General features: G+C 39.7%; 1 protein-coding gene across 1 annotated transcript in view; it reads left to right on the forward strand.

Moving 5' to 3' along the window:
• Positions 1-19,052, forward strand: part of PRDM5 (PR/SET domain 5) — an 86,982-nt gene that overhangs the window by 11,108 nt on the left and 56,822 nt on the right. Inside the window, exons 3-7 of the mRNA XM_061372117.1 lie at positions 8,815-8,937; positions 14,767-14,959; positions 15,606-15,777; positions 16,782-16,874; positions 17,160-17,281. Of these exons, the coding sequence (XP_061228101.1) occupies positions 8,815-8,937; positions 14,767-14,959; positions 15,606-15,777; positions 16,782-16,874; positions 17,160-17,281 (703 nt within the window). The remainder of the gene's footprint in view (positions 1-8,814; positions 8,938-14,766; positions 14,960-15,605; positions 15,778-16,781; positions 16,875-17,159; positions 17,282-19,052) is intronic.

Raw genomic sequence — 19,052 nt, forward strand, 5'->3', positions numbered from 1 at the left:
TGTTAGTGTGTGATTTACTTAAGGAATTAGAAAGCACATGTTGACAGGTTGAGGTGCTAGTACTCTAATCTGAATTGGTTATAGAAGATCACACACACTTTGCTTAATTAGAGTTGGGTATCCTTCCAGTGAACATGAAGTTCAACCTTTCTTACGAAAGCTTTGCATAATGTTAGCAGAAGTCTAGGAATGAGCCTTCTGTGCAGTTCTGTCTCTGACAAGGTCAGATAACCTCATGCACCAGAAGGAATTTCATTAGCATAAGAAGCTGTTGCTGTGTGTTTTGCCTGAAAAAAAGCATCACACACTGCTATGTCTTGACACTTACGAGTAAGCAAAGCAACAGTAGCTGCCTCAGGTTTCCTTTCCAGGTGTTTGTTTTAATACTTTCTACAGCAGTGCTAAAATGTGAGTTTTTACTCTGCAGTGAGCTCTGTGATGGAAGTCTGGAAGTGAGGATGCAGAAGCATTGCAGCTAGCTGTTTTGTGCCATTAACAATAAAAATCATGTTTTCAGGTAATAAAAAATAAATTGCAATAAACAGTACTTTTCTTTATGTGATTGTTTGAATGAACATAGATTTTTAGATTTGTAAATGTTTAGAAAATGGTTTCCAGAAAGCAGTGCGTTTATTGCCTTCAGCAAAGAACCATCTGCTTGTTTTCTGTGAAGTTTTTTCTCTTCATTTGCTGGGTGTCTGTGGTAGAGCATTTGCAATTGCACTCGTGAGCATTTTGAAGTAGCATACATGACAACTTTGGATGTATTTTGAAAAGCCGGAGATAATTTCATTGCAATAGAAAAGGCTAGCAGATAGAGCAGTGCATATTGTTGGTGGACATTACAAGCAGCTTAGACATCATTTAAGCCTTTCTAGGGTTTCTTATGGTAACTTATGCAATGACTAAGGACATGTCTTTTTTTCTGAATATTTGTATAGTCACGTTGTGCTTGTTAATGTGACGTAATTCAGTGGTGTCCTGACTGATCTTAGAAGTAAAACCCCCTGTATGGTAACAGTGAGTGTCAGGTATTTCATCTTACTCTGAAGACATTTGACTAAATTAGTTAAAATGCCACCTTTTGTGCTGATTCTGCAGAAGATAATTCTTAGGCACTTCAGTCTAGGTGCTCTTGTGACTCGTGTGTGCTTTGGATATGTTGCATGCATTTTAGTCATTTGATTGTCGTGAATGATCAAATATTGAGGGCGTTGTAGAAAAAATTGAAATGTATCTTGCCAGGGGTTATCAGGTGTGAGTTTGAATCATTGTGTTCTAGGCTCATGCCAAAGTCTGCTTGTACTTAAGCATAGAACTAATTGCTACTGATTACTTAGCCTGGAAAATCAAAGGTGACTGCATGTCTAGTCATATCAGTCACTAGCAGTAGAAACACCAAGTTACCTCCGTCGCTTACAGAAACTACAGAAATATCTTGGTCTCAGTGATCAAAGGGTCAGTAGGTCAATAGGATTTTGATCAAAGGATCAAAAGGTCAATAAATGGGTCCTAGGCCAAGATAATCGACTGAACTACAGCAGGCAGCCTCAACTTCCTCGTTTTACCCCCTTATTCAGAGGAAATCTGGATAAGATCTTGTTTTTAAACAAAGCATTACAGAATGACATCACCTGCTAGTAGCTAGGCTTTTGAAGTCTATTTCTAGCTCTTTCACTGAGTCTTCATTTTGACCATAGGCATATTATACAATCTTTCTACGTTTCTGTTGACTTACGAAGGTGACTGACTCCTCTCATGACTTAGAGCATTTTTAGTTTGTTGGCTTTAGAACATCAGTTTTGTACTTGTGTTCAGGTCCTGTTAAAACAATTTTTAAATTTCTTTCTGGATTAGCTACTGTAGCTTGAGGATCTTAAGGACCACAGCTCAAGCTAACTGAATGATTTTGTTTAGTTCAGGTAATACCAACTGTATAGAAACTGGGGAAAATAACATTCAAACATGGAATTATTCATGTAGGTGTCAGGTTAAATTAGGTGACAGGTTCAAATGTCATATTTTTTAAATACGTTCACTAGCATTGTGAAATTCATACTCCTTCATAAAATTACCAGGGACCCTTGGTGCTGTAAAAATCTTGTGCCTCTACTGATAAACATAAAAGATGTGGTTTAGTTCAGGTGTGTGGGGGAAAAGCAATAAATTGCTTGCAGAAACATTAAGAAAAATTTCCTGAAAGAATTTTCTACTTTAGTTTGTCATATGCAAAAGTGTTTTTCTTTTCCTCTCCTTGAAATACATGCTCAGTTTTCCAGCAGTTTTCCAGGCAGCAGTAGATGTGGTAGGTAGGTTGTCCTGAAGATTCCTAGAGAGGTTGGTTATTGGAAAAGAATCCCCTTGGAGAGCAGACTGGAAGCTTTGTTGCAGAATAAATCCTCTTCAGTTTTCCAGGTCTCATATGGAGTAGCTGGTAATGGTTTGTGGGAACATTTATAAAAGAAGGTTCTCAGAGATAAAGCCTAGAATCCTTATCCAATATGGGGAGTTGTTTTGTTGTGCTCCAGAAACGTACATGCTAAGTTCTAGTTCTGTATGTGCACAAAGATACCTTGCTCTTTTAAGAAACTCGCCTATCTATGCAATCACTGAGGAAAGGACTGATGAATATCACCAGTCTAGTCTATGTTAAGCAGAGTGTTTTCACTGTTTTTCTTGACTTCTCTTTCTCCCATGTGTGTATTTGATGCAGCATTATTTCTTTATGAGATGAAAAAAGCAATAGAAAATACAGGACGACTTTAAGGGTTTTATTGTATTCTTTTAGCAATAGTTTCCTTATGTGTTAAGTCTTTGCTTTGTTTTTGGTATCTCTATGGATTAGCACAGACTTAGAATGCACAACCGAGATGATCATGTATCACTGAAGTGAATATAAGTTTTTCTTGTAGAATTTAAGAATCAAGCAAATGAAGAACGGATGAAAAGGTAGGTAGTGTAGCATATGGTTTTGTAATAGGATCTTGATTGCTTGTCTTTCCAATTCAAGTCAAGATCTGATGGAAAACTTTACAGGACCTACCTGGTGGGCTTCTAAAACCTGTACTTTGGTAGCTGAATTGCGAAGCCATTAGCTTGACTTTATTAACCCAATATACTAATCTGTTAACCATTTTCATAATGCTCAAAGTGAGGTTCTGTTCTGTGGATTACCTATTTGGAACTGGATGATTGTTACAGCATAATTAGTGCAGCATTTCTGCTTTGTAGGTGGCTTTCCAGGAGATGCATACACTGTTAGCATGTATTTTTTTTTTTTTTGTAAATTTAGAGTTTGCTGTTGGAATGATGGTACAGCGTGGCACAGGCAATCCAGGAGGTTCCTCGATTGTGTGGAAGACAACTTCCTTTTGCAAGTAATAGAGGAGCCGACAAGGAGAGGTGCCGTGCTTGACCTCATGCTCACGAACAGGGAAGGGCTCGTTGGAAATGTGATGCTCCAGGGCAGCCTTGGATGCAGCGATCACGAGATGGTTGAATTTGAGATCCTCAGGACAGTGAGAAGATCCTGCAGCAAGCTCACTGCCCTGGACTTCAAAAGAGCAGACTTTGGCCTCTTCAGGAACCTCCTTAGTAAGGTTCCATGGGATATAACCCTAGAGGCAGTGGTGGGGGCACCACCTGTTACAAGCTCAGGAGTGTTGCATCCCAACTAGAAATGCAGCAGGAGGGCCTGTAGACCTCCTGTCCTGGGTTTAGCAGTAGCAGTCATTTTTCTCTTTCTTGGTAGCTGGTGCAGTGCTGTGTTTTGACTTTCAGGCTGGGAACAGAGCTGATAATAATGATGTTTTGGTTTGGCCAAGGACTTTGTGAGCCTCATGCTCTGCCAGGGAGGAGGGAAGCCGGGAGGACACCTGACCCAAACTGACCAAAGAAGTATTCCATACCACAGCACGTCATGCCCAGGAGGTAACTGGGAGTTCCCCGGAAGGGCTAGTGGACTGCAGGGTTGGAGGAGGTATCGGTCGGTGCTTGGTCGGGCTGGGGGGAGCAAGTTATCGGTCGCCTGGTGATGAGGTGTTGTATTCTCTTCCCTTGTTATTTCCTTTATCATTACTATTGTTAGTAGTAGCAGTAGTGATTTGTGTTATACCTTAGTTACTAAACTGTTCTTATCTCAACCCATGGGAGTTGCATTCTTTCTGATTCTCTTCTCCATCCCTCCAGGAGTAGGGGGAGGGCAAGAATGCGGGGGAGTGGGTGAACAAGCTGTCTGGCTGGGGTTAAACCACGACAGTTCTTTTTTTATTAAGGGCTATGGGGAAATAGGGGGAGGGCAGGAAGTGGGGGGAGTGAGTGAAAAGCTGTCTGGCTGGGGTTAAACCAGGACACCTCCTTGAATGGATAAGGAGCTGCTGAGGAAAATTCATATGAAAAAAGAGTCTTATAGAAAGTGGAAGCAGGACAGGTGGCCTGGGAAGAGTACAGGGATGTTGTCTGGGAAGCTAGGGACCAGGTTAGGAAAGCTCAGGCCCACTTAGAATTAAACTTGGCTAGGGATATTAAGGATAACAGGAAGGGATTCTACAGGTACATAGCAAATAAAAAACAGACTAGGGAGAACGTAGGCCCCCTCAGGAAGCTCTCTGGAGAACTAGCTACACAGGATTTGGAAAATGCGGAGGTTCTGAATGACTTCTTTGCCTCGGTCTTCACTGGCGAAGGCTCTGACTGCACCACCCAAGTCTTGGAAGGCAGACACAGGGACTGTGAGAATGAAGACCTTGGGCCCACTGTAGGAGAGGAACTGGTTCAAGACCATGTTAAAAAATCTGAACGTGCACAAGTCCATGGGACCTGATGAAGTCTGTCCAGGGGTCCTGAAGGAGCTGACAAACAAAGTTGCTAAGCCGCTGGCCATCATATTTGAAAAATCATGGCAGTCAGGTGAAGTTCCCAATGACTGGAAAAAGGGAAATATAACCCCCATTTTCAAGAAGGGGAAAACGGATGACCCGGGGAATTACAGACCAGTCAGTCTCACTGCTGTGCCTGGCAAAATCTTGGAGCAGAGTCTCCTGGAAGGCATGCCAAGGCACATGAGAAATAAGAAGGTGCTTGGTGATGGCCAGCAAGGCTTCACTAAGGGGAAATCCTGCCTGACCAAATTGGTGGCCGTCTATGATGGGAGCTTCTACGGGGCTGATGCACAGGGGCAGAACAGTTAATGTCATCTACCTGGATTTGCGTAAAGCGTTCAACACTTTCCCACATGACATCCTTGTCTCTAAATTAGAGGGATATCAATTGGATGGACGGAACACTTGGTGGATAAAGAACTGGCTGGATGGCTGCACACAAAGTTGTGGTCAATGGCTCAATGTCCAGCTGGAGATCAGTAATGAGTGGTGTCCCTCAGGGATTGGTGTTGGGACCGATCTTGTTTAACATCTTTGTCGGTGACATGGACAGTGGGATTGAGTACTTCCTCAGCAAGTTTGCCAATGACACCAGGCTGTGTGGTTTGGTTGATATGCTGAGGGAAGAAATGCCATCCAGAGGAACCTTGACACGCTTGTGAGCTGGGCTGATGCCAACCTCATGAAGTTTAACCATGCCAAGTGAGAGGTCCTGCACCTGGGTCAGAGCAATCCCAGGCACTGCTACAGGTTGGGCAGAGAAGAGATTCAGAGCAGCCCTGCGGAGAAGGACTTGGGGGTGTTGGTCGATGGGAAAATGAACATGAGCCGGCAGTGTGCGCTTGCAGCCCAGAAAGCCAACTGTATCCTGGGCTGCATCAAAAGGAGTGACCAGCAGGTTGAAGGAGGTGATCCTGCCCCTTTACTCTGCTCTTGTGAGACCTCACCTGGAGTACTGTGTGCAGTTCTGGTGTCCTCAGCATAAAAAGATCATGTAACTGTTGGACCAGAGGAGGGCTGCTAGGATGATCAGGGGACTGGAGCTCCTCCCATATGAAGATTGGCTGAGAAAGTTGGGACTGTTCAGCCTGGAGAAGGCTGTGTGGAGACCTCATAGCAGCCTTCCAGTATCTGAAGGGGGCCTACAGGGATGCTGGGGAGGGACTCTTCGTTAGGGACTGTAGTGATAGGACAAGAGGTAATGGGTTCAGACTTAAACAGGGGAAGTTTAGATTGGATAAAAGGAGGAAATTCTTTCCTGTAAGGATGGTGAGGCACTGGAATAGCTTGCCCAGGGAAGTTGTGAATGCTCCGTCCCTAGTAGTGTTCAAGGCCAGGTTGGACGAGGCCTTGGGTGATACAGTTTAGAGCGAGGTGTCCCTGCCCATGGCAGGGGGGTTGGAACTTGACAATCTTAAGGTCCTTTCCAACCCTAACCTATGATTCTGTGATTTGATTGCACTCATTCTGCCCATTTTCCTAATGCAAACAATGGTTCCAGTATTGAGCAGGCATTACTTCCCAAGGCAAGAGTCACAGAATGGCAGAATAGCTGAGGTTGGAAGGGCCCTCTGGAGGTCACCTGGTCCAATGCCCCTGCTCAAGCAGAATTCTGTAGGTTGCAGAATTACGTGGGGTTTTTTTGTTTGTTTAATCTGAGAACAACATGCTGTCACCAGCTATTATTATAATGGCGTACAGTTTTTTATTTCTGATATCTTAAATGTTTAGGTAATTTAAGCACTCGTACTGAAGAAATATGATATTGCATCAATTAGAAACAAATACAGCAAGAATATGAGCAATTTAAATAAAAAACCATGAAGACAATCTCATTTTGATCTTACATAGCTGAAATCCCTAGCTCTTGGGGAATACCTGCTCCGGATACTTCTTGTTGACAGATGAAAAATAAAATATGTTCATTATATAAATAAATCACATGGAGTAATAGTGTGGCTGTATGACCTTTTTGCATGGCTTTTTATCTTCTGCATCAGTGGAGATTCAACTGATCTATTTAAAGTAAAATAAGCCATTTTTTATATGGCAGTGGCAGCTGTATTTTTTCCAGCAGTATGTCTGTTTGTTTTGAGGAGGAAGAATGACTTGGTAAGTACTAAGTTTCTATTACTGTAATTTTTTTTCAGTGTAAGCTGGAAGTTTGCTATAGAAATTCTGTGGCTCTTTAATGATGGCCAAAATTGTGTGCGCATTTTTTTTTTTTTTTTTTTAAAGTGGCTTCTCTGCTTTGTGGACAAAACCTGAACATGTTTGTTCCCTTTACTATATAATTTACGTCCCTGTACTTACATAGTATACTAAGTGGTTTACTGAAATAATCTGTTCTGGTAGAATTTCAGCCAGGCATAGTTAAGGCTGCTTGCTATTCACTGCTACATATTTAAATTTCTTATAGAAAGGCATATATGAAAGATGTTCAAGTGAACTGTAAAACGGGATCTGTGGGATGGATAAATGTGATTATATTGGTCCTTGATCTGAAGATTGTTCTCCATCCAAGGGAAGATGTATTTTGTCCTTGCTAAAGGGAAAAAAGTCCAACCCAAAACCAAAACAACCAACCAAAAGCAAGAAACCCAACCCCATATAACACTTGAAAGAGAAATGAGGACTATGATTTTCAATAGTAAGCTTTCAGTTTTACAAGTTTCTGGGATATTTAGGGTTGGTGTGGGGCAGTAAGAATTAACAGTAATGAAAGCATATCTGCTGGATTTGGAATGGAAACAGAACTGATGTTGGGAGTTTGTTCCAACTGATGTTGGAAGTTTGTTAAGTAACTGGTAAGATTACAGAAGAGGGAAGCAACAAAGATAGTGGAGAAGTTGAATTCATATATGGACATACTCTGTTTGCAATGAGTGTCAGTTAAGTTGAGATGCTTCTAGAAATACGAATGTAGACAGAAATAGATGGATTTAAGAATTGCTGTAGAGGATTAACAGGATCTGTTAGAACATAATGAGCAAAGGACAAGTGAGTCTAGAAGAATATCAAGTATGAAAAAAGTGAAGGGTGAAGAAATATTATTGAATAGATATGGGTGATTGCAGGAATATTGAAGCTCATGAAAAAAAGCCTTAACTCCTTGATCTTGGAACTAAAATGGCAGTTGGAACAATGCAGGATTAGAGAATGTCCTGTCTCTTTTCTCCAAAAGAAAATTACTGATGGACTTGTCTGTAGTGTCAGCAAAAGAGAAACACTGCAAAGTGAGGTGAGGAGTGAGTTACAGGACATGTATAAGTTACAGAAGAAAATGGTCTACTCTTGGACAGTGTGTGGGAGAAGGGGGGTAGGACAATAATACTAAGTTGTGAGGAACTGGAGACAGGAGAACTTAAAACTGATTTGGAGGAAGTGACGACTAACTGAATGATAAAAGGAAAGTATAAGAAGAATTAGGTAGACTGTAAGATAAAATGCTGGCATCAGAACACAGGAAGGAGTAGAACTCAGAAAGGAGAACTGGAAAAGAGGTCATAGGGGTGGAATGGAAAGGACCTCTCCAGTTGTATTTGTTTCTGGCAAGATCATAGAGAAAAAGAAGAGTTGAAGGAACAAGGAGAGAGGAAAGAACATGAGCACCAGTGGCCATGCGATCAGATTAGGGAGACCCAGAAGTCGGTTATAATACTTGCTCACTAAAAGAATGGCTAAGTAAAAGAGAGTGGAGCTCAACAAAGGAAGTTGACACGAGTTGCCAGATTTGAGTCGTCTCCCTGATTCTGCAGGAAAGGAATATGCTTAGAGGAGAACGTGACTGTGCACCACAGCTGTGAGTACCTGTTGAATGCAAGATTCACTTACTGAACACAAGCGTGCCTTTAGCATTTTGGATGTTTGTGTGTGTTTGGTTAAACAATTTAAATTTTGCTTGATTTTAATTTTGTTTGTTTTTATGTTTCAGGTTCGTGGGAGTAAAGGTGAGGTCCTTTATATCCTGGATGCGAGCAATCCACGCCATTCTAATTGGCTGCGGTTTGTCCATGAGGCTCCATCACAGGAACAGAAGAACCTGGCAGCCATCCAGGTAGGTTTGGTGAATTCCTACTATTTGCTTTGTGTAATTGATCTACTAATTTGATCTCCTCTTTGGTCTTTATCTCCGGCAGTAAAATTGCAAGATTTAAGAAAAGTGGCAAACTGCTTTCCTTTTCCTACCTTTCTTTTCAGAAGTGAATTCTTGTGCTTAAATATAACACCATAAATAAGATTGATAGAATAAAGCACCAAAGAGGTACTTAGGAAAAGTGCTAGTGAAGTCCTAGCATGTAGTTCTGTAAAAGTTGCATTATTGCTGTTCTTTGCCCTGCCCCTTCCTCACTATTTGTACTCAGTGGGACTTAACCGGTAATTTCAGTTTCTGTGTTGATGACCTGTCCAACTGCTTAAACCTGATGCTCACTAGAGCGACTGGTTTGCTTATTTGGATCTTAAGCAAGCACTGCCCAGTGAGGTGGGTGCTGCCAATTACCCTGCAGACCTAGTATTAGCTTCTGTTCCTGTTCCAGCTGTGAGCTTTCCTGTGCTTTCCATTCCACTGTTGTATTTCGTACTATGCCTCTTCTGCCTGGCTTTTCTTCCATTATCACAGTTGAATGCTACTGTTAGCAGTGTACTGTGTTGGGAAACTTATGTGCTTATCCGCCAACCATTGCTTGATTTGTGCCTCCTACTTTCCAAAGCTCTAGTATTACTGAATGTCAGTCTGTGACATTCCATCACAGATTGATGGCTGAGCATGACCACAGTTTTGCTGCCTACACTGTTTTCTTGGACCTTGTTGCTGTTCCTGTTTTAGGTCACTGTTGAACAGCTTTGTCATCTGCTTTTTCTCTGAGCCTGTACTCTAGGTTGACTTTGGGTTGGACCTCTTTAGGTCTTAACATCTAGGCTACAGTTGAATTTTGAGTAACAGATAAGAAAAAGTGTTCGCCATTCATTCAGCAAAAACTTGTCAGCAATGACTGACTGCTTTATTATGCTTTTCCTGATGTCTGTGACAAATCAGTGGTTAATAACTGAAGTTACTGCTGCTTATGCACTTATTTCTGTATATTTTCCTTCATTTTGGTCACTCAGGTATACCATGATCTATCAAAAGATTTGTTGTCCTGCTTATAGTACCAGAGGTCCTCAGACATGAGAAGTCCCAGTGGTTAGCAGACAGGCAGTGTGATAGCAATGTACAGTCAATGTTAGCAAATGCAAAGAAAGGGTAACAAAATGTTGCCTAAATTTTTAAACAGTGTGAACAACTAATGTTCATTATTATATTTTAAATAAAGCAATCAGTAAAATTATCTGTATTTCTCAATAGAAGCCATAATAGAATATCCAGTGCAAAACTGTTTTTTTTGGTAATGAAAACAATTACTTAAATAAAGAAATGGAAAGAGACTTATGCTGTATCACGTAACATTGTACCTTGCTTAGAGTGTGCTTAGTGCTTTTTGCACGTCTTTTAAAAGGATCATACTGGAGTTAAAGGATAGCTGAAAAAGGAAAAAGAGTGGCAAGAATATTAGTCCTGTGAAAGCTTCCACAGAAAAATATTTAGAAAAATTACAGAGAAAAAATAGAATAAACACAATCAGCATGCACAAAAATGTTAAAAGGATGGGGAAAGCAAACTTAGGAGAACAAACAAAAAATTTATCTCATAGGGTGTTTTTTCGTATTGTCAGTACTCAGCTGCCAAAATAACTTGTGTATTCCATGCGACTGACCTTGAAGCTGTACAGATACGTATATACTTGTAAGTATTTAATTGCATATAGCAAAAATAGGTACTACTTGTGTTGAAAAAAGCTGAGTATGAGTGTATTTCTTTGCAGGGTTTGATCCCATTCAGTAGATGGTAATGCAAATCCCAAAGCTTATTCCTTTAGGAGAAAAAAAACCCCAACCACAAATCCTTCATTATTTTAATTCCACAGTCTTTTCCATTAATGATAAGCAGATTTAAGGCCTCTTGGTGCAACAGCACATTGTTTTATGAAAAAAAAAAAAAGTGGGCAAAACATTGGTGGAATGTTTCCACTAACGATACCTTTTAATTTGAATTGAGAGTTGCCAGCTTTCCACCAAGGTGATAAAATTATATTTTACAAAGAGCAAGAAGTTATGAATTACATCAGTAAAGTTGTTCTAGTTTCATTAGCATTACTCAGTTTACTGTGGCTGTGAAAAATAGTTTGTATCAAACATAAAAATTCCTAATCTTAAGCTAACTGAATCAAATAAAATACGTCTGCATATTTATAAAAAGGACTAATTTACTAGGAGGAGACAATAGAATAGATGGGTGGAGGCTTTGTGTCTTAACTAGCACATTACAATTACCTTTCTGAAATGCAATTTTTCTCCAGAAATTTGTATCTTATGAAGACTGTTGTGATGTTGCCTACATTTTTAAACAAGTATTTGAATTTTCTATCTCAGTTCTGCTGCTTACTCTTTAAAGCTAATCTTTATCAGGGACTCTCACAAGTTAAAAATTGTTTCCTTGAAAATATTTGACTGAGAGTAATGATATGATAACCTATAAAATGTGAAAATAAAGCACAGTGGTAGAATGCGGGGTTCTCTTGCTTGTCCTAAGTCTGTTTGATGAATGCTTAAGAACTTCATGCTGCTTGTGTGCTTCAGAGCTGGCCCTTTGCAAATTTCTAGAAGACTTCATACGAACTAACAAAAACGTGAAGGGAAAATAATGATTTTTTTTTTGTTTATACCCACTAATGATAATGCCAACTAATTATCTTTCCCACTAGTTTTCTTTCCAGTTTCCAAATACTCCAAGGGTCTTCTTGGTCTGCTCTGAGAACATTTCCAATCACTCTAACAGTAGCTACATATTTCCTGGATTGAGGTTTCTGCCCTCACAGACATTGCCAAGGTCGGTTTTACTCTGGGTAGCCTGACACCCTGGAGCTGCAGGCAAAGGTCAGGGGAAACTTGGTAAGGATTAGGAAGGCTGGCTTTGAGCAAGCTGGTCAAACTCTGGAGGATGGACAAGCCCTACTCTTTCTAAAGTAACACAAGGCTATCTGCTTATTCCTATGTTTTCAGCTTTCAGGAGTGATGACATACGTCTTACACTTTTGGATGGAAGTGTGACAGGTTGTGAATGGTTCCTGGCCCATGTTCCCTTTCAGTATCCCCTCTTACAAAGCACATGTGAAGGTGTGTAACTATGGAAAAGCCAAGAACCTGAGTGAGATATGCCCGTAGTGGAGCAACAATGGGCTAGCAGAGCTGTTGGAACAAGAAGACTATTTGCTGGGAGGTCCGTGTGGCTCAGAGCTTAGAAGATAACATTCAAGGCAGAGGATGAGAGAACCAAAGTGGAACAATAAACCAAGAAAAGCATGAAGGGAGGTTGTGATGCCATCACGACCAGCACTTGGAGTTTTCTCCTAAGGACCATTGTGGCTTGCTGCAGATAAACATGGTTAGCAAAACAACTAGTGAAACAACCAGCGTGGCCTAAGCAGATAGGCAGGGGGAAAAACTGCAGATGAGTTCTTAGAAATGGGAGGATTATTGAAGTTATTTAAAAGATTTCTTGCTACATTCACTGTCTCTGCATGCATGTACGTAAATGTGCTTCATTCAGGAGCTGCTGGTGGGAGGAGAGACTTAAATTCCTTTGTGGTTTCTGGAGATACTCCATTGATTTAGCTGAAAATGCTGCCTTGGGGAGCTACTACAGTGTGGGTGTATCTGGATTAATTAGTGCTCTGAATACCTGATTATTAGCATTTGTTTGTCTGGAACACCCAGACAAATTAGCCTTGGAGGAGAAGTGAGTTTGAGCTGTGTTTTAGTGTGGGCTGGCACCAGAGCTAATTTCTTTTCAATGTAAATGCAACCAAGAGCACTCAAGCATTGAGAGTCCTTGCTCCTTCTTCCGTTACTCTCTTTACTATTACTCTCTTTGCTAACCGAAAGTATGCAAATGGGAAAGAACCAGTCTGTTCTTAGGCATGAGCTATAAAATAAGCCCTGGATACACGTAAGGCAAGTACAGAGATGGTGAGGATGTAACAGTATTGATAACAGATTGGTTGTTGGGGTTCTTGCACTTGGTCTAGGTCTTAACACTTGGTCTAGGTTAACCTGAATAATTCTGGTTGCTGGTTTTCCAGATTTACTGTGTGGTGTAGGGTGTGTCACATATGACTTAACTGAAAGGTGTACTATTTGGTTCCTTAAAAGAGTAAGTTTGGGGTTTAATTTTTGTCTGGGATATGTGGCTTTTTCTTCTTATTTATTTATTTATTATTTCCTCCCTTTGGCAAGCCATTAATAGGTGCGTAGTTCCATTTATAAGGTTGCCTTGCTTTTAGCATAAGGTTGTACTAAACAGTGATGTACTGGAGGTTTATCCCAGCAGTTTTATCCTAAGTGGAGACTGAGTGTAGAAAGACCTTTTCCTTCAAGAGTTTCACTACGTGGTTTGAGTTTAGACTGTAGCAAATAAAGGGATCTGTGCAACTTGACAGAGGCATATGAAACCAGCAACTCTTGGATGTATGCAGAAGTTAGGGTGGCATGCTGATAGATATCTGGACTGCAGAATATATCTTGAAAGAAAAATGCATAATTTGTTTTTTTCAGAAGCTGCTGTTGAGATAGGGACACTTCAAAGCAGCAGCTGTATCAAGTCTATTGAGTTAAATAGGTTTCACTCGTGTGACGTCTTGTATAATATACAACAAACCTTCTAAAGCTTGAGAAATACTACATCCCTGTTAACAGTTTAAATTAATCTTAGGCTATTGCAAAAAATAAAAATCATTATCGTGTCCTTGTGCTAGGAATCTTCTTGCAAAATATATGGCTACATGTAAAGAAGCATCACATAACTTTTCTGGATGCTAATCAGAGAAGCTTTAGGATTTATGGTAGAACTTTGAAACCTTAATTGCATGAAAAGAAGTCTCCCTTGGTACTTTGGTAGTACCTAGAGGAGTTGGTTCACATATGGGAAGGAAAAAAAGCAGCAATGTGTATCAGTTTAGGAGGGAGACAGTTTTGTTGTAGAAGCCCTTCTCATGTCCCTTACTCAGCCCCTGTGCCAACCTCGGTAACTTTAAATAGTCAAAGACCAAAGTTACTAGCTTATGTATCTATTTGGAAGCTTGTTTATTCACTGCGGTGAAGGTTTTGGAGCTTATTAGTACATAGCTTGACCTCTTGTACAGAATCTGGGCTGGATCTTTGACCTTCTGTGGATCTGTGAATCTACACGTATTTAAACCAGCAGAGGGTTTTGATCTAGTGGTTTAAAGTGCGTTTTACAGATGTTCCTGCTAACTTGATAGTGAAGATAACTGACGAGGGATGAAAGCCTCTTCATGAAAAAGGCTGGGAATCTTAAGGGGAAGAGAGACAAGGTAAATAAAAATATGTGAACATGCTGCTGAAAGCCGGTTATATAATTTATGCAGCCAGCAGCAAACAGAGCTAAAGCTGTATTGGTTATTTAAATTTGGTTATTTTTCTAATACTCAAATGTTTCATTTTCAAACTTCGAAGTTCTTGTCAGGCAGAGTGTTTTAGGAGAGGAGGACTTTCGTACCAGCTTCACCTTGGTGTAAGCTACGATACCTATCGGAAAAGCCTCACAGGTGAGGCAGGGGGATATTTCCAGAATACAAGGATGCTTTATCCATGCAGCCACCCTGGGAAAGAAGTCTTAGAAAGGCACTTCTAGCATTGTGCTCCCTGAGGAATTGAGCCATCCCTTCCATAGTTGAAGGCTAATACTAGTTCAGGGTCCCATACTTATCTCTAGAATTTACTTTTTCTGACATAATTATTTATTGCTTCTACTTACTATTTGCTACAGGAAGGGGAAAATATTTTTTATCTGGCTGTGGAAGATATTGAAACAGACACAGAACTTTTGATTGGATACTTGGACAGTGACATGGAAGAAGAGGAGGAGGAGGAAGAAGAAGTAACAGTTACCCAGGAAGATGAAGGCAGTGGCAACAACAAAGAAATGCAACCAGATGGTGAGAAAGTTGCAAGTGAGCAATGTTTTAAAGAAGGGTAACTTGGGAGCTTAAAAGAAGAAAGAACGCTAATTGCATAGGATTGGGGAACTGGAAGCTCTTGTATGACTTTTATCTGTCTATTTTGATTTGAGTTGAGGTTCTTTTCTTTGCCTAATAGGAAGCAGCCAGTCCTGTGAATTAGTGAGCGAGTGAGCCTAGATTTCATGAGAAGCTAACATTAATTTTGGAACTAAATACAGAATTCATTTCATTTGATATACAAGTTTATGGAAGTTAAGCTTTTGCTCTAAGGGGGGTAGTGTCCCTTTTATTAGATGGGAGAGCAGTAAAACTTCTCATAAAACTCTTCAGCCAGTCCTAAGGTAAAATGGGTAAAATAAGGTAAAAAAGAAAAGGTGAGCTGTTTGGTGAGTTCTCAGCATCTTTACCAAAGTAGAGACAGTCTGGATGAGTAACTTGGGCTAGCAGCCTAAATCACACCCAGCTTAATACTTCGCATCCATTTGCAATTATATTGGTGGTAATCCACTCAAGATAGGCTATGATCTATTCAGAGACAAATGTGTTTTGTGAATTTTGCGATTCCATTTTGCATGTAATGTAACTAAAATATTCCTTGAAAACTATTCAAAAACTATATTTACTGGTTTTCCTTCCAATCATGCAGATCCCCTCACCTGTAAAGAGCATGCATGCCCAAACTGTGAATCCAGTTTTGCTAGCCAGGAGATTCTAGCTGAACATCTTCAGGCTTTGCACCAAAAACCCAGTGAGGAAAAGGAATTTAAGTGCCAAAACTGTGGAAAGAAATTCCCTGTGAAACAAGCTTTACAAAGACAGTAAGTAATACCAGGAGTGTTTTTTTTTCAGGGATTACTTAAATCAATTTCATTCAGTCATTTATTTCTCTTGGCTTAATCACTAGTTAGTAGTTTAGGAGGTGTAATTTTTAAGCTGTGAATGTCATTACAGAACTAAAGAACAATTTAAAAGAAAGTAGGTGGTGATCTAGGAGGACAGAAAAAGGGGAAAACAGTGCTTCATATTTGCTTAATTATTTGGGTGATTGAAAAAAAAACACAATTTGAAAAATGAAAGGCATGAGATTTAAAAGCACATCTACTGTCCTTGATAGTGTAAATGTGCAATTTTGTCACTAACGTAATATGTGTTACAGTTACACTTTTGTACAAAACCATAACTGTTTGTCTTTTGTATATGTATTTTTCTGCTTGCATTTAAATAGATCTATTACTTATACATTTAATTACAGGTAGTACCTTAAATGCTTAAGTGATTATGGGTAGTATGTTTAATTTATCTTACATTGGAACAACCAGACTCATATTGCATATGTACCTAAGGCTGCTCTTGTAATAAGTTGGTCTTCCTTACATCTGAATAATGTGAACATTCCCAGAACTGGCAGCAATACTTGAACTCTTGTTTTCTTTCATGGAAATAAAAAATGCGTAGCAGAGAAGTATTTGCTGGAGGCAGTTAGCAGAGAAGTATTTGTTGGAGGCAGTTAAACAGTTTCTCTTGAACTTAAGACTTGTTCCTTCTCATCTGTAGTGGAAGTTGGATTTGTGCTGTATAGCTAGTTAGGTAAATATTTACAGCATGTGAAGTAAGAATGGTCTGCATGAGGATACAGCAGTATGATCCTGACTCTTGCTGTGTATGTATTTGATTAGTCCCACTAAGTTCCAGGAGACTTCACACATGAAAGAGATTGTTCACCTACTTGAGTGCTTGTAGAGCCGTATATTTTTTTAGGTACTGCAAGCCTGTGTAAGTTGTAGAATGTTCCCCTTACTTTGTTGTTTTTATTTTTCCTTAGTGTACTTCAGTGCACAGAGAGTATCAGCCCAGGAGACACTTCAAGAAGTTTTCAGTGCTCTGTTTGCAATACTTCCTTCAGCTCAGAATCGAGGTTTTGTGTCTGAGTTTCTGGACTGCTGTCATATCATTACTGGCCTCCTTTTGCATGTTAGCTTTCATGCTTGTTAGTTTCTGTGAATCCTAACAGTGAAAGAAGTCAAATGCTTTCCTTTCTATTTGCTGTAAGTAATGCATGAGGTGGCCGCATAACTCTGCAGTGCAGCATATGTTAAGCTCAGAGTACTTGCTGTGTGTCTGTTTTTTTGTAGGTGCTGCTTGATGTGTTGCCTTTTTGTTTTGTTTTGCTTCGGTTTTTTTTACTGGTTATCCCATATAGTTACGAACAGCACAAGGAGGCATGCAGAGGGGATGCCAGGTTCATATGCAAGGCAGATAGCTGTGGGAAGAGGTTCAAGAGTAAGGATGCCCTGAAAAAACATAAAGAAAACATTCACAGTGGTAAGACATTTAACATTTCTTTGGGAAAAAACTCTCTTAACGTGTAACTAGCCTTAAATTTGCAAATCAGAGTAAACATTATCTTTGGTTTCTTTTTTAATGGATTCATTTGTTTCAAAAAGAAAATTGAAAACTAATTGCAAGAGTTCCTCCCCCAGGGAGAAATTACTCTATACCAGATGAATCATTAATCTACTGCAGAAAATGTAATAGGAATCTGGGGAAGTTTAAACAAGGCAAATAATAGATAAAGCAAAACATTTCAGTAGTGAGGAAAATCAGCCACTGGCACAAACTGCTACAGGAAGTGGTGAGTTCTTGATCTTTTGGTTTTTTTGGGACACAATGGGATGCCTTTCTGGAACATATGCTTCACAAACGGTTAGGCTCGATGAGGGTATGGCATAAAATTCTGTAGCCTCTGTTGTGCAAGAAGCCAGACCAGACAGTCAGATAGTCCCTTTAGGCCCTAGCATTTTTGTATCTGGGCACTATGAATCAATACTTTTCAATCAAACTTCACTCTATTTCAATGAAAGGGCAAAGACTGCTCTCAGGTTCATAATGCAGATCTCAGTTCTGGCATTCTGCTTTCTTTGTATGTCCCCTCTCAATATCACCGGAAGATCAGTATCTGTGAGGACAGCAAATTACCAGAGTGCAAAGAAAAGTATTTAGTTGATGATGACAGCACTGAGATGCTTTGTAAGATTTTCATTACTTGAAAACTCTTTTTTTCTGCCAAACTTCCAGTGTAAAAAAACCTCTTCCATTACCTTCCTTACAAAAGATTATCTGTTTTTTTCAGTATCAGTAAGGTATTTTTTAATCCATGAGCATTATTATATTTAGGCTTAGCTTTGGCCAGTTATGTGGTTGTATAGAAATTCCACAATTCTTTTGAATGATCACTTCAGACATGACTGAGAGCAGATGCCTGAAGGATATTTTTGCTCTTCCTGCACAATGAGCAAAGCTTTTATTTTACCACTGGGGAGTCGTAGAAATCAAGTCTGGTGTCAGTGCAGGAAGGAAGATAACCTACTGCTGTTGAGGGACCCTTACAGAACCCCTTCTTGCCGTGTGTCACTGGGAGGCAAGGGAAAGTAGAAAGGATTTTTACATGTGTTGCCTGTTAGATAAAGCTGTGAACAGATATTCATTATCACCTTCCTCTCCTCTGAAAAGGTCTTATAAATGTTCTTGTAAGTTGAAGTGTATTAGTTTATCTGTGGGTATATCAGTATATGTAAATACCTGTAAGTTTTAGAACAGCAAAAGCATATGTGAGATTAAGTTGGAGTTTTTTATACTACAAATTTAAGTATTGAACCAATTGATTGTAGTAAGAAGAAACAACATAATATGAATTCAGGACAGCAGGAGGAGGAAGGATGTAGGATGCTAAGAGTCTTGAAAATTGAGCTGGAAGTCATCTAATGAATCAGTTTCTGATCTATACTTCCTTTGTGCTTGACTCCTCTTCCATTCTGTGTCCATTCTTTTTACCTTTGTTTATATAAGTTAGGAAATATCTTGCATGGGCATGTAATTCTAAACAAAGAATTAGGTTTGTGGTGACTTTGTCTTGCAATAAAACAGCTTTGTGGTTACTAAAATGAATTTCAAAGTGTAAGTAATAGACAAGCCCCATTAAATGTTCTGTCACCTTTTGAAACAACTGTGGAAAGGGAAGGAAAATACATCCAGTAGCTGACCTGTAGCTTGTTGTGTAATTTACATTTTAGATGAGGTTTTAGAGGTTTCAATT

This window comes from Neopsephotus bourkii, unplaced genomic scaffold, assembly GCF_033783945.1.
Source record: "Neopsephotus bourkii isolate Nb327-2 ecotype Australia unplaced genomic scaffold, CSIRO-AGI_Nbou_v1 NB_1598, whole genome shotgun sequence".
In the NCBI taxonomy this organism is placed as follows: domain Eukaryota; kingdom Metazoa; phylum Chordata; class Aves; order Psittaciformes; family Psittacidae; genus Neopsephotus; species Neopsephotus bourkii.